The 14,723-nt window shown below is 35.2% G+C and overlaps 2 protein-coding genes, 1 non-coding gene and 1 pseudogene across 4 annotated transcripts; 1 reads left to right on the top strand and 3 right to left on the bottom strand.

The window, feature by feature from the left end:
• Positions 1-331: 331 nt before the first annotated feature.
• On the bottom strand, positions 332-6,916 carry LOC146934940 (F-box protein At3g07870-like). The gene is made up of 3 exons (XM_085750183.1): positions 6,828-6,916; positions 1,342-2,688; positions 332-742 (listed from the first exon to the last, which is right to left on the bottom strand). Exons 2-3 carry the CDS (start codon positions 2,679-2,681, stop codon positions 700-702), a joined length of 1,383 nt encoding a protein of 460 aa, XP_085606309.1. The 5' UTR covers positions 2,682-2,688; positions 6,828-6,916; the 3' UTR covers positions 332-699.
• A 297-nt stretch (positions 6,917-7,213) lies between these two features.
• Positions 7,214-7,327, bottom strand: LOC146934939 (small nucleolar RNA Z278). The gene has a single exon (XR_015033840.1). It is a non-coding gene; the product is annotated as a small nucleolar RNA Z278 (small nucleolar RNA).
• Positions 7,328-8,058: 731 nt separating this feature from the next.
• Positions 8,059-12,559, top strand: LOC146934938 (cyclin-L1-1-like; annotated as a pseudogene). The gene is made up of 9 exons (XR_015030081.1): positions 8,059-8,213; positions 8,363-8,455; positions 8,614-8,695; positions 8,776-8,916; positions 9,487-9,656; positions 11,235-11,508; positions 11,601-11,994; positions 12,076-12,111; positions 12,200-12,559. The product of XR_015030081.1 is annotated as a cyclin-L1-1-like (transcript).
• A 526-nt stretch (positions 12,560-13,085) lies between these two features.
• LOC146934937 (putative aquaporin PIP1-2) lies at positions 13,086-14,082 on the bottom strand. Its single transcript, XM_085750184.1, has 3 exons — positions 13,805-14,082; positions 13,510-13,650; positions 13,086-13,408 (listed from the first exon to the last, which is right to left on the bottom strand). Exons 1-3 carry the CDS (start codon positions 14,018-14,020, stop codon positions 13,313-13,315), a joined length of 453 nt encoding a protein of 150 aa, XP_085606310.1. The 5' UTR covers positions 14,021-14,082; the 3' UTR covers positions 13,086-13,312.
• Positions 14,083-14,723: the final 641 nt, after the last annotated feature.

Here is a 14,723-nt window from a genome sequence, read left to right as displayed (position 1 = left end):
AGTAAGGGCAAAGTTCATGACTATCTACCGCATCAACTTCGCCTTTAACTTTATTGCAATTGTGGTGGCTAGACTAGTCATCACAAGGACAATTGAATCATTTTTTCTTGTCATGGTTGAAATTAATTGAAAAACAGAACAGAAACAAGTAAATAAAACACACACAAAGGAAATCATATTTGACATAGGCCAAACAAGAAAGCAAAAACAATAATTTTTTCGGCAACGAGAAATTGCATATTAACCAACAGCATGATATTACAAACTAATTAAATAGATGGTTCATTAACTCTTTGCAAGGAGCACACAAAGACAATCAAGGCAAATTGGATTGACGAAAGACATAGATTAAAAAATCATAATGAAATAATCATTGTTTTTTTTTAACCAAAATAAGAACTAAGAAACATAAAAAATACTAAAAAAATCAACATTTTTTCCAAGAAATAAAAACAAGCAAATTTATAGCTTGTGATTTAGCATAACCCATCCTTCATCAAGGCAGCAACAAAGGAGAATGGACACTTGTTCACTCATCTATCAAATCTTCATTTTCTTCAAGCAATTTAAAATTTGCACACATAAATAAAATAATATCAATATTCCGTAACAAATATATTCGGCGGACTCTTCCCCATCAGATGAAGAGGAAGATCTATTTTTCAAGTCATCGTAAATGTGAAGAACTTTTTCCAAGTCTCAGACAATCAGTTGAAATAAGGAAAGAACTTCATTTTCAAACCTACAAAAGTTAAAACAAAATTATAGATCAATGGTTAAATAATATTAGCTAAAACTGCAATTTGTAGGGCAAGAAGTATTCTTGAGAAACTATTTACAACTCAACAACTAAGGAATATCCAAAAACCGACATTACAACAACTATCCATTTTCTCATTCTCCATCTACAAACTGGTTTTGTGAGATTATTACCCAACCACATTTCTAATAGAAATTTATAAGATGTAGTTATTAACAAACAATTGTGTCAAAATGTATTTTTAAATTAATTGTCAGAGTCTAGATGTAATTAAAGGCAGTAGAAATTAGATATCGAAATGAACTAAATTATAACAAATTAAAACACCACAAAAATAGATTAGTTGCAAAAGCAATTGATGATAATAAATCACAACCTTAAGTGAGAAGAAGCATAGGTAACAACAAACATTCATTTCATCATTTTACCAAATAAAATGCCAAAAATGAAAATCAGCAACATACGAAATTCACACATGTCCATTTGAGTATTCGTCTTATGATTCAAATTAATTGTGATTTCAAAATAACATAAAATTTATTTATCCAATCAAAATAAAATATTAAAAGCAACATTCGTACCTTTCGAACCTTGAATATTTCAACACCTCAACATTATTTCCTTTCACAATATCTTTGAGTGATATTAAACTTGGAATATGTGGAATTATTTCATATTCTTTATATAACCAATGAATTCGAAAAACTTTGAACCCATAATTCTCTGGTTCAGGGTGTTTAACCAACCAACACAAACCACAACACCACGGATCTACAGGGCCCATAAGACCCAAAGGAGCGACTGAAGCATCAATGGTGTAAACCTTAGTCCATGATTCTCCAATGCCATATTCCTTCATAACCCACATTGTAACATTCTCGAAAGACGATCCATCACAAATGTAAAGAAATCCCTTCAATTCTCCCAATCTAATAGACATGTTAGCTTCCAACCTAGTAGACATGTTATCAGGAATTCTATTATCATGATTTCCAAACACATGTGGAGGAGAAGGAAATGACCGCAACCTCTCACTTTCAAAACAAAAACACAATATTGACTTTTGTTGAAGACCTTCATATATGATCCAATGAAGTGCACCGTTAACACATGTTGGATACATAAGACTCGAAAAAGAAATTTGAGGATCCACTTCAACATTTCTCCATGATGGTATTCCAAGCGTATGTATCTCAAGGACCACACGCTCAAACACCCAATAATTGGTCCGTTTAACATGTTTTTTCCACAATATTATCACCTTATATTCATTAGTTTTGGGTTGGAAACCAAAACCAGCTTGTACCTTACGTTGTACCCGAGGCGTGTTTAACCAGTCATAAGAACCTTCAGGAAGTCTTATGAACTCCCTCATTGCAGGGTTGCAGATCACTAAAGGGTTTTTGGAGTATGGTTCAGATAAACAAAGCAAGCCATTGCAAGAATTCACAATACTAAACTTGTGACGATCTGTGGTGCAATCAATATTGTCTGATCTTACGCCATTTATCTCCAAATATGATTTGGCACCACGGAGAGGAAACTTGAATGTAGGCTCAAGCTTCACATGATTGTTGCTTCCAAACTCAAACTTTTCAGGATCGCACTCAAGAAGGTATAGGTTTCTTGACATGCATAAGTTTCGAATCATGAGACTAATTGGTGCTCGCTCAAATTGCAATTTAGCAAAAGTTGGTTCTGTAATTAGTCTATTCCAAATTTTGCACACACATCTACATATGAGAAGAGATTTAATGGGAAGTTTAAGGAGAATGTGAGTAGTTAAGTGAGATGGAAGATTATCAAAGTAACGGCAAAGTTTATGACTTTCTGCATCATCGAATTTTGCATTCCCTTTTCCTTTATTGCATCTTTGGATAGTAGCACTTGCGGGGGTAATTGAATCCTTATTTCTTTTCATGGCTAAACTATATTGCAAAAAAGAATTAAAGCAAAATTAATAAATGAAAACACACAGAACACAAAAAAAACAAAAAAGGATTTATATTTGATAGTATCATACGAGCCAAACGACGAGAAAAAACAAGAACAAAACATATCCGACTAAAAAAACAGTTAAAGTATAAATAAAGTTTCATCTTATTAAAAACTACCTACAAAAGGTGGACAATAGTTTCGAACGGCCATAAACATGCTTTGGCCGAACCATGCCAAACAAAAATTAGGCGCGTGAAGAGCGAGTTAACGGGCTATCGGTTTCGTTTAATGGTTAAGGGCGCTTTACAACAGGTTCGGTCCATGAAAACTGGGACGACGGTGTCCTAGGACTAGTTCTTTGTTTTGTTTTTGTAATATAGTGTCTAAGCCCACTCTTCTGTCTCAGCCCAAGCATCAACCCACTTAACTAAGACTTCATCTCTGTCTTCTAAGCTGCCAGGCGAGTTAATTTTCCCCATCTCACTGATCCCATCAAATCCCTTTCGCACAAGAAATTAACCAAACTTAACATCGCCGTTACAGCCGTGAAACGCCGTTACGGCCGCGAAACGCCGTTACGGATTCAGTAATTTGAACACTTGATCACTCCTCTTGATCATTTCCACCGAGTCAATCAAATTTCGTGAACGCTGATCACTCCTCTTCCATAGCTTCGCGCAGACAGGGTGTGAGAAGAAGAAATGAAGAAGAAAGACATAACTGTGAGAAGAAGCAGGGAAGAAGATGCATTTGAGTTGAAAACACAGAAAGAAATGGAGTAAACATACAGCCGCCGCGGCTTCAATTTGAGAGAATATTGATAGAGATCTAGGGTTATGTAATGGAGGGAACGATGGGCTTAGGCCCATGTTTTTCATAACTTGTAGCCCACTTAGGTCTATTTTAATTTATATTATATTATATACTTTTTTTTTACAAATTGTATTTATATACTTTCTATTTTAAAGGATCAGTATTATGTCACTTTTAAATGCTTGCATACTACCATTTAAATTGTATTATATGCCTTTTTGCGGGGATTATATTAAATACTTAAATATATTAGTAATATGTTATTCTTTATACATGCGTTTATAAAAATATAATTTAGAAAAACCAATTAGGTAAAATATAATTTAGAAAATTGGGAATTTTAGAGATTGAGTCATCCGGTTCAATCCAATTTAATACCTACAAATTCAAAATAGAGACCGGGTTATTTAACCGAGTCATCCGATGACTCAATGCCCTTGCCGAGTCGATCACCGGTCCGGTTTTTAAAACTATGAAAAAAGTATTAATCTAAGTTATTATACATTATATGATAATATAAATAGTTTTAATACGTTTTGTGAAACGTTTTGATTAACTCACACCGCGAAGACCGTTACTTGTATCGCAACGTCCGTTACAGCCGAAATCGCGACAACCTTAACGCGACCGCTATTTAGAACCTTGGTTCTAACTTTATATATTTTTATTATTAAAAAAATAAACAATCATAAAAAACTGACAATCAAGATATAAACTTAAAACGAAGCATAATATAGTATTTTGGTCAGGGTCGAGTGATCGGCGGAGTGGGTACTTACCCGATCGCCAATCAAAGATCTGGCTGCAACGGATTTTTCATATATGTTGAAGTAACCGATGTAGATCTGTTAATCAATGGTTGTTTCAAGCCTTATCGTTGACTCAAATCCGATGTAACCCACCCGCTGGAACCGACATTTGCCGAAACCAAGCCTCAAAATGGTCGGAAACGGGCTAATGAGCCCTTTGGTTTCATTCGGTGGCCCGTTGGTGCCCAACCCAACCCATCCACCCCCAAGCTAAATCGTAAAAAAACTGACAATTAACAAGAAAGAAATCAATCGGAACAGTAATAGAGAAACGAGGAAAGTACCTTGAGTCGGAATTGAGAATCGCAAAAGCAGGGAGCGTGCGACGGTAGAACAAAGATTGAAATTAAAAAGTAGGGAGTGTGCGATAGTTATATTAAAAAGCAGGGACGTGCGATAGGTTTTATAAGCGAAAAATCATACTTAAAACATTTAACAAAAAGAAATACTATTTACACAAATATTTTGTAACAACTTTTGTTTTTATTTTTTCTTCAAAAAAATTTATGCTTTTTAGAACTCGAGTAGAGATTGGAGCTCAGACTCGATGTTGATATCGTTTTGCAGAAGAGGAACAGTAAAAAGTTTTTATTTTAGTCTTTTTAATCTCAGCCGTTCAATTTTATTTCGCCACGTGTCACTGAAACAGATCCAAACATCCCTAATTCATGGGTAGAAAATAAAAACAAGTTTTTTTGAAGAAAAAATAAAAACAAAAGTTGTTACAAAATATTTGTGTAAATAGTATTTCTTTTTGTTAAATGTTTTTAGTATGATTTTTCACTTATAAAACCTATCGCACGTCCCTGCTTTTTAATATAATTATCGCACGCTCCCTGCTTTTTAATTTCAATCTTTGTTCTACCGTCGCAGCTCCCTACTTTTGCGATTCTCAATTCCGACTCAAGGTACTTTCCTCGTTTCTCTATTACTGTTCCGATTGATTTCTTTCTTGTTAATTGTCAGTTTTTTTACGTTTTAGCTTGGGGGTGGATGGGTTGGGCACCAACGGGCCACCGAATGAAACCAAAGGGCTCATTAGCCCCGTTTCCGACCATTTTGAGGCTTGGTTCCGGCAGATGTCGGTTCCAGCGGGTGGGTTACATCGGATCTGAGTCAACGATAAGGCTTGAAACAACCATTGATAAACAGATCTACATCGGTTACTTCAACATATATGAAAAATCCGTTGCAGCCAGATCTTTGATTGGCGATCGGGTAAGTACCCACGCCGCCGATCACTCGACCCTGATCAAAATACTATATTATGCTTCGTTTTAAGTTTATATCTTGATTGTCAGTTTTTTATGATTGTTTATTTTTTTAATAATAAAAATATATAAAGTTAGAACTAAGGTTCTAAATAGCGGTCGCGGTCGCGTTAAGGTTGTCGCAATTTCGGCTGTAACGGACGTTGCGATACAAATAACGGTCTTCGCGGTGTGAATTAATCAAAACGTTTCACAAAACGTATTAAAACTATTTATATTATCATATAATGTATAATAACTTAGATTAATACTTTTTTCCATAGTTTTAAAAACCGGACCGGTGATCGACTCGGAAGGGCACTGGGTCATTGAGTCATTGGTTGAACCACCGAGTCATGAAACCGGATTAAATTGGATGACTCGGTTAAATAACTCGGTCTCTATTTTGAATTTGTAGGTATTAAATTGGATTGAACCGGATGACTCAATCTCTAAAATTCCCAATTTTCTAAATTATATTTTACCTAATTGGTTTTTCTAAATTATTTTTCTAGGACCATTTGCATTAGCCTTTCTCTTTTTTGATGGTTGAGTATTAGTTAGTTCAGGTCCAGCAACCTGAGTTGATGGTGCTGCACCAGCTTCATTATTCATAGTTTGAGTTGATGCTGCTGCACCAGCTTCATTATTTAAAAATTTATTAGGTGACTATAAAATATTTAAGGGTGTGTATTAATAGATATAAAGTGTGTTTATTAGATTTAAAGTGTGTTTATTAATCATTTACCCCAACTTTAGGACTGTAATAATGTTTAAGGGTGTGTAATAAAGTTTTACGTGTGTATAGTAATCATTTAGCCTGTCCTCGAGCATAAAAAACTCAGCAGCCATAGGCATTAAAAGTCATGCATAAATTCAACAAAGTGTGCATAAAGACATGTATAAAATCAGCAAACATGAGCATAAAACACTCAACAGTCATAGGCACTAAAAATCATTCATAAATTCAACAAAGTGACGATCAAAGACATTAATAAACAAAGCAAACATGAGCATAAAAAACTCAGCAGACATAGGATTTAAAAGTCATGAATAAATTCAACTAAGTGTTCATAGAGACATGGATAAAGTCAACAAACATGAGCATAAACGACTCAGCAGCCATAGGCATTAAAAATCATGCATAAATTTAACAAAGTGTGCATCAAAGTCATGAATAAACTCAACAAGCATGAGCATCAACAATTCAGCAGCCATACAATATACACAAATGACAAGGCAACATAATATACTTACAATGCTCTCCTTGCTCATTAACTCCTCCACTTGCTACAGTCCTTGCACCTGGGCTTTGAATGCTATTAGCCTTTTGATTCATCTTTTCTAGACATAATATCAAAAGATAAGTTAGCGGTGAAATAGAAGATACATAGAGATATCTTTATTAAGGACAAAAACTCAACAAAATATGCATCAAACCAATAATCATAAGCATCAACAAGTTAGAAGCCAAAGCAATTAATAATCATGCATAAACTCAACAAAATATGCATCAAACCAATAACTAAAAAGATTAGTAAGGACAAAAACTGAGAGAAAATGGAATTGAGTAGTAGATTAAAACTAAAGAATTCTATACCAAAATACTTGAATTCAAAAGTAATAAACGATAAGACCAATGAACTTCAGTTTAATCTCTTTATGTCATTGGAAATGTAGCAACACCAAGTAGGTTCACCCTGCGAACAGGATCTTGGGTTAACTACAACCTCAGACAAGCTGAATTGTTAAAAAACATCATGTACAAACAAAACCAGAACCACAATAGAACTATATGAGACAATTGATGCAAAACTATCAAGATCTTAACCATTCTAATCCAAATTACATTTTCCAAAAACAGTTTTCATAGTAAAACAGATAAATATAATAGCTTCAACATTCAAAGCCTCGTTCAAATATAATAATGTCACATGAATGTCCCTGCACCAGGTAGGTTCTCCCTAGTAAACAAGGGCTTGGATTAAAAACACCTCAAATAATACAAACGTAATATAATCATGGGTCAATCTGAAGCATAAAATTAAAATATGTCAAGAATGAAGATTACCTCAGATCTGGAAAAATATGCAGAGATGTGTAAGTTTCCCAAGCAAACAGAGAAAATGAACAAAAAAAAATTATGTTAGTATTCCTTTCAAAAAAAAAAAATTATGTTAGTAAGAAATCGACAACAGTAAACTGAGAATGAAGAAAAAAAACTATGTTGCCTTACCCTTGAAAGAGAAAGTCGCGAGAAGCGGCGGCGGTGAGGTGGTATGAGGATTTGAGTCGAGAGATTTATGTTATCAAGGTGATTCATGTTGCCATGAGGATTTGACGGTGAGGTGGTGGTTGTGAGAAGCGGCGGCGGCTCTGGGGTTTGTGGAGGAAGGTGGAAGAGTGTGAGTCGAGAGAGAGAAATTTTTAGAAGAGAAGAAATGTGAATGAGTGAGTGAGATAGATAGATCTAGGGTTAACGAGTCTTTCCTTCATACTGTCTAAAACGACGCCGTTTTGAAAAGTCCTGCACGGGCGGGTTCGGGTACCCGCGGGTCAAGCTCCTATACCCGCTTTAACCCATTCTGCCTGATCTCCTTCATCGCTTCACTCACGTGAACACTTGTCCCTCCCCCATTGAAGGTGCTTCTTGTCTTTAATCTTTTGGTGTCAATAATCTCTCAATTTAGCTCCTATCACTTCTAATATCAATTTTTTGTTTACTACAAAAGTTCAAGTTCCTCCTTTTTTTTTCTTGAAATTTCATGAAGCTTTATTGTGATTGTGTTAAGGTTAAGGGAGCATAAAAGAGATGATCTACACATCAATTGACACATTTTACCTCACGGATGAGCAACTAACAAATTCACCCTCCAGAAAAGATGGTATAGATGAAGCCACTGAAACAACCCTTAGAATCTATGGCTGTGATCTCATACAAGAAAGTGGAATTTTGCTTAGATTGTATCCTTTTTATTATCAGTATTATTTTCATTTTCAATTTAATCATCTGCAATTTATTCATTTTAGTTTGTTATGGCAGACTACAAGCGGTCATGGCCACTGGTCAGGTTCTATTTCATCGATTCTATTGCAAGAAGTCATTTGCGCGGTTCAATGTCAAGGTCTTGTGATATATTTATTATTTGCTCCTTTTCCTCTCGTGCATGGCAAATCAAAATACTCATTGAATCTCTTTCTGCAGAAAGTTGCTGCAAGCTGTGTGTGGCTGGCTTCAAAACTGGAGGAAAACACAAGAAAAGCCAGACAAGTACTCACTATTTTTCACAGGATGGAATGCAGGAGGGAGAACTTGCCCATCGATCATTTAGACTTGTATTCCAAGGTTTGAAGCTCCTGTTTTGCCCCTTTAATTTTTCTAGCACACATACTGATAGAATCATGGATTTAGGCTCAATCTATGAGAGTATGAAGCAGATGGCATGCCCATCATATGAAAGGTGTGTATGAACATAAGAAAAAGAAAAAAGCAGAAGGGAGAGAATTAGAAATCTGCTGACCCGGCAGTTAGTCTCGATGTTCCAATGAACTAATTAGGGGTAGTGGGATTGGCATTATTCAACCATTTTCTGTTGGGACCCTTGCAATTAGGCAGAGATAGTGTGTTTCCCCTTCTTTGAGGAGCTTGTATGAGAGTTCAGTCTCTTTTGGATAATCAATATTATCGTTTTCTGAATTTTTCCCATTAGTCATTTTGCTGTTCTGTGAGTTGGATAGAAATATGGTATATGATAAAACATTATAGCATCGTTTGATCCATGTAGCCGGCCCTACTTAGTGGGATAAGGCTTGGTTGTTGTTGTTATCATTTTGCTGCTCTATCACATACATGCAATGAGTATTATTTCTATAAATTTGTCATTTGTATGATTTTGTTTTCTTTTTTAATGAACAGAAATACGTTGATTTAAAAATGGAGCTGAGTAGAACTGAGAGACATATTTTGAAAGAAATGGGATTCATTTGTCATGTTGAACATCCTCACAAGTTTATTTCGAATTACCTTGCTACCCTTGAAACACCTCCAGAGTTGAGGCAAGAAGCTTGGAATCTGGCTAACGATAGGTACATACATAATTGTAGATATTATTATTATCATTATTGTGTATATTCGTGTGTTCCAGTTGACACTTTACGTACCCAGAGTCCCAAGAGATCCCTGAATTAGATTGTATCTTTTGTTTTGTTAGATTTTTAAGGTTTGCTTCTATAGAAATTTTAGTCTCCTGTTTGGATAGTTATCAACTGTTTGGATAGTTATCAACTGTTTGGATAGTTATCAAGGTCATTTATATTTGGAAGTCGGATGCAACATACAATGTCAAGTGATAGACTGATCCCCTTAGCACATTTAATGAAGTAAAAAAAATATTGACAAGTCTTTCCATGATATTTTTGTTCACAACCTGATAATGTAATATTGTCCTTTGTGGGCAGTGTTCAACTTTAAGTGAAAATCCTAAGAATCTTAGGCTAAGATACAAAACAAATGAATTGATGTTTTGAAGAATATTGCACAGGCTAGGCAGCAAGTATGATTGTATTATGGTACTAAGCTTTTACATTTTTGTGATATTGTTGATCTTGTGTTTGTTATCAAATGAGTGGATATTTTGAATATTTTACCTGCATAACAGCTCTAAAGCACCGGTACTTAAAATGCAAAATTTACCCGAGGTACCGGGTACTCCGCTGGTACGCGTACTGTACGCACCCATGATGCACCCTATTTTTTATTTTTTTTATGGTTGGTACAGTTACGGTGCGGCTCTGGTACTTGAGGGGGTACGCATATGCGTTTTGTTGGGAAAATGAGGCATGTATTTTTTTATAAAACTCAAACATTTCTAGAGCCAGACAACAACAATTATTATACTGTGGGACTGCTGCTGCCTGCTAAGTGCTCACCTTTTCCTGTCAGCCTTGTCAAACTTTTTGTTCTCACTTGATTATAATATAGTATACATGCATAGATGGGGAAGGAAATAGTGGTATTGACACTGTTAGAGTGTGATTTTTCCTATTCATGCATAGATATCAAGTTTTATCCAGTACCCTAGTTTTTCAATTTGGATGTTTTAGCATTGTAATTTTTTTTGGTTGAATTTTTGTAGTCATTTGAGCAATATAATTTCCTCATGCTATGTTATTTTAAATTACAAAAAATATTATCTTGATGTACCCGTACCTTAGTTTTTTAAGAAATGCCGTATCCTGTACCCGTACCGGGTACCGTACCCGTACCTATGCAACGTAGCATAACGGTATATTTATGCTGATTTGATATCGTAGTTATTATGTAATTTATGTTGTGATTCTATGTTGATTATTTCAGAGCCTATATAATAGTCTCCGTGTGTTGTGTAAACGCGTGTTTCACCATCTCTCATTCAACAACTTGTTACGATGTTGGACCTGTTTTACCTGTTGCTATAAGCAAACACTCGATGCTTCCTATAATCTTGTGTGACAAACATCTGATCATATCACAGCGTAGTGGAGTATACAATTTATCTACTCATTTAATTGCCGACCAAAAGTTGTGCTTGGATTTTTTACTACAACTTATATTCAATGTTTTTACTAGAACACCGCGCTTACTGTTTCTTAGTTATATGCCTACCTAACTATATTCTTATGCAGTTTGCGCACTACATTGTGTGTTAGATTTAAGAGCGAGGTTGTGGCTTGTGGCGTTGTATATGCTGCAGCCCGTAGATTTCAAGTACCCCTTCCTGAGAACCCACCACGGTGGAAGGCATTTGATGCAGAAAAGTCTGGGATTGATGAAGTCTGCAGGGTTTTGGCTCACCTTTATAGCCTTCCCAAGGCACAATAGTTACCAATTTGCAAGGAGTGGGACTCATTTACATTCTCCAACAGATCATTGGAATCAAAGTCTCAGTCAACTGCAAAGGTAATGGTCAATCTTGTTTTTATAAACCTGTATTATTGACAATTAAGATATGGTTTTGATCAAACAAATTTGAAATCATTGCCACTCTGTAGGATGCTGCACAAAGTAGCTCCCCGATGAATACTGAAACGTCAGCGCTAAAGGGAGCTCATGGAGAAGCTAATATTGACTTGACTGGTAGCAAGGGTGCTTTGGTAAAGCAAGCTAGCGATAAGCTGAACGATGCTAGGAAATCTGATGATGATTCCAAAGGCATGGCTGCTGAGAGAGATGTAAAAGATGAACCCACACTGAAGTCTAAACCAGACCGTAAAATGGATGCCAGTGGGGAGTTACACAGGGACCGGGACAGAGAGAGGGACAGATTAAAATCAAGGGACCGTGATCGGGGAAGGGATTCTGATAAAGAACGTGAGCGCGACGAAGCTGAGAGGGTCAGACTCAAGGATTGTGGTCATCGTTCTAGGGAGAGAGCAAAGGATTCAGGTACTTTTATAGATTTTATTTGTGATTATTGTTTTGTTGTTTGTTATTCAGGTTAAGATTTAGTTTTTGTATTGGATGCAGGACATTCAGATAAGTCAAAGCGCCATTCATCGCATGGTATGAATCTATTTGTCTTTGTGAGTTTGCAGTTTTTTCCTTTCCCCTTTTACTATGTCTTAACTCTTAACACGTTTTCATATTTCAGACCGTGGCCGTGATTACTACAGTTCGTCTTGCTCGTCAAGAGAGAAAGATCGGCATAGATATCATTGACGTAACTTAGAAGAGCTAAGATATACCCACATCGTTTCCATGATGCTTGTCAGAGTCAGTTATTTATATATTTTCTGTTGTGCCTTAATTGTTACCTCTATAGGTCAAATGTATGAACAAGTTTTTATGTATTTCTATATCCCTGTATCCCTGATATGAAATATTCATCCTTTTGTATTATTAATAGCTTATATATTTTTCCTATTATTTTATGTTAAATGTTCATTTTTGTGTAGTATGTTTTATATAATCAGTATTAGCTAATATGAAGATGCTAAATTATATAAGAAAATTCTTATTTGCTCCTGTAGAAAAATGAATAAGTTATTTAGGTGAGAGGATATAATGTGTAGGACTTTGTTGCACACAAATATAATGCAGTATAATATATCATTATAACAAAAATATATAATTTATGAGAATAATGATTTCTATCACTTAAAATCGTTGAATTGAAAACAACAATCGGTCTTTGTTATGACGAGAATGCCTGTGTTTGTTTTTTCGCTTTTTCGAATGAAGACTACAATCGGTCTTTGTTATGACCAAGTAACAGAGCCACCCCGAACATTCTCTTATGGTTGTTTAATTTGACAAATCTGAGTCATGCTGATTGCATATGAAAGAGCTTAGTTCCTGGGCAACAGCATGTGCAAAATGGAATCCAAGGGCCACCCCGAATGAACCAATAGTAGAAACTAATTTTAAATTTTGATGATGTTTATATCAACCATAAATTGTTAATAGTAAGATATATTACTTTTTCTTTTTGGCGGTATCAAATCAATATTTCTATAGTCTGCTTTTGAAGAAATAAAGAAGAAAAACTCAAAAGAAGTAGGTATATAAGAAGCATAATAAATAACAACATGAAAGAATCTCCACACTCCACAGACCATTCAATGTGTTCAGTTCACGAACATGAAGTAGTAACATACAGTAGTTCATAATTTACACATACATATGAATATATGATTTGGCCAAAATAGACACACACACACACAAAAAAAAAAAACAAGCACACATGCCGATGATGATGGATTAATTACTCCCTTGCCTTGAAAGGAATTGCTCGGATCACTATCTGGTGATATAATGCAGCAAGTGCAGCTCCAATGAAAGGTCCAACCCAGAAAATCCACTGTTTAATTTGCCACAAAATTCAAACATTAAATAAGTCACTTAAGCAGAACAAAAAATAAATTGAAGGCCACAACAGCATAACAAAGTGAAAGGACATACATGGTCATCCCAAGCATGGTCTCTGTTGTATATTATGGCAGCACCAAGAGTCCTAGCTGGGTTAATGCCAGTTCCAGTAATGGGAATTGTAGCCAAGTGAACCAAAAACACAGCAAACCCAATTGGAAGAGGTGCCAAAATCTACAATTACAAACATCACATTACTACTTAGTCCACAAAAATGAAGCATATATCATAGAGATGCTAGAAATACAACTCTTTAACACACTTTTTATTATAAACAAATATTCATCTTACGACACTATTTTATTAGTTGAAATTCATTTACACGTACCGGAACGTGAGAGTCTCTTGCATTTCTCTTGGCATCAGTGGCAGAGAAGACAGTGTAGACAAGAACAAAAGTACCAACAATCTCAGCTCCAAGACCATCACCCTTGGTGTAACCAGGAGTCACAACATTTGCTCCACCTTTATACAACTCATAACGAGCATTAGCCTCAAAACCTTTCACTACACCAGCACCACAGATAGCTCCAAGACACTGCATTATTATGTAGAATACTGCTCTTGTCAAGGACAGCTTCCTAGCCAAAAACAGACCGAATGTCACACCTGTTCCCAACCCAACATATTGTTAGTTTTTGTTAAAGCAAAATAATTAGTCCATCCCTATGAGTGTCATTTTAGCCAAAAAAAAATTGTTTCGAGATGAATGTCACTCTACATTTTCAATACACCTTTAATTTTTTTCTCCCAACTTTACCCTTAATAAATACTCCAACTTTTCTCTCACACAGTTTTCAATGCAACTTTAAGTTTGTCTGATTCTTATAAAATAAGGGCAGTTTCGTAAAATTGCTATGTCTAATGATTATTTCATTCAATTTCTTAATTTGTTTGCAATTGGCTAAAACGACACTCATTTTAAAACGGAAGGAGTAATTTATAGTGCATCACCATCTTGAAATTGTGGAGTCCCTAATTTAGTCCCTCACATCATATTAATCTCTTATTTTGACAAGTCATCATATTAATCTCTTAAATTTACAAAATATCATATACTATTTATAATATTTTATGATGAATCTACATACCAAACCAACATTTCAGATTAAAGACTTGGCAGGTGTTTATGTGACACATTAAAACATGTGATTACATTCAATTATTCAATCATTGTCCGAAGTTTTAGCTATAATGAATCAAAGATTTATTTGTTATGAGTATAAAAATGGTAAATACTATGGGTA

Source organism: Medicago sativa, chromosome 3 (genome assembly GCF_051527215.1).
Source record: "Medicago sativa cultivar Bolivia chromosome 3, Bolivia_mono, whole genome shotgun sequence".
Lineage (NCBI taxonomy): Eukaryota > Viridiplantae > Streptophyta > Magnoliopsida > Fabales > Fabaceae > Medicago > Medicago sativa.
Note: the sequence above shows the minus strand (reverse complement) of the source record. Positions and strands in the feature narration are given on the sequence as shown.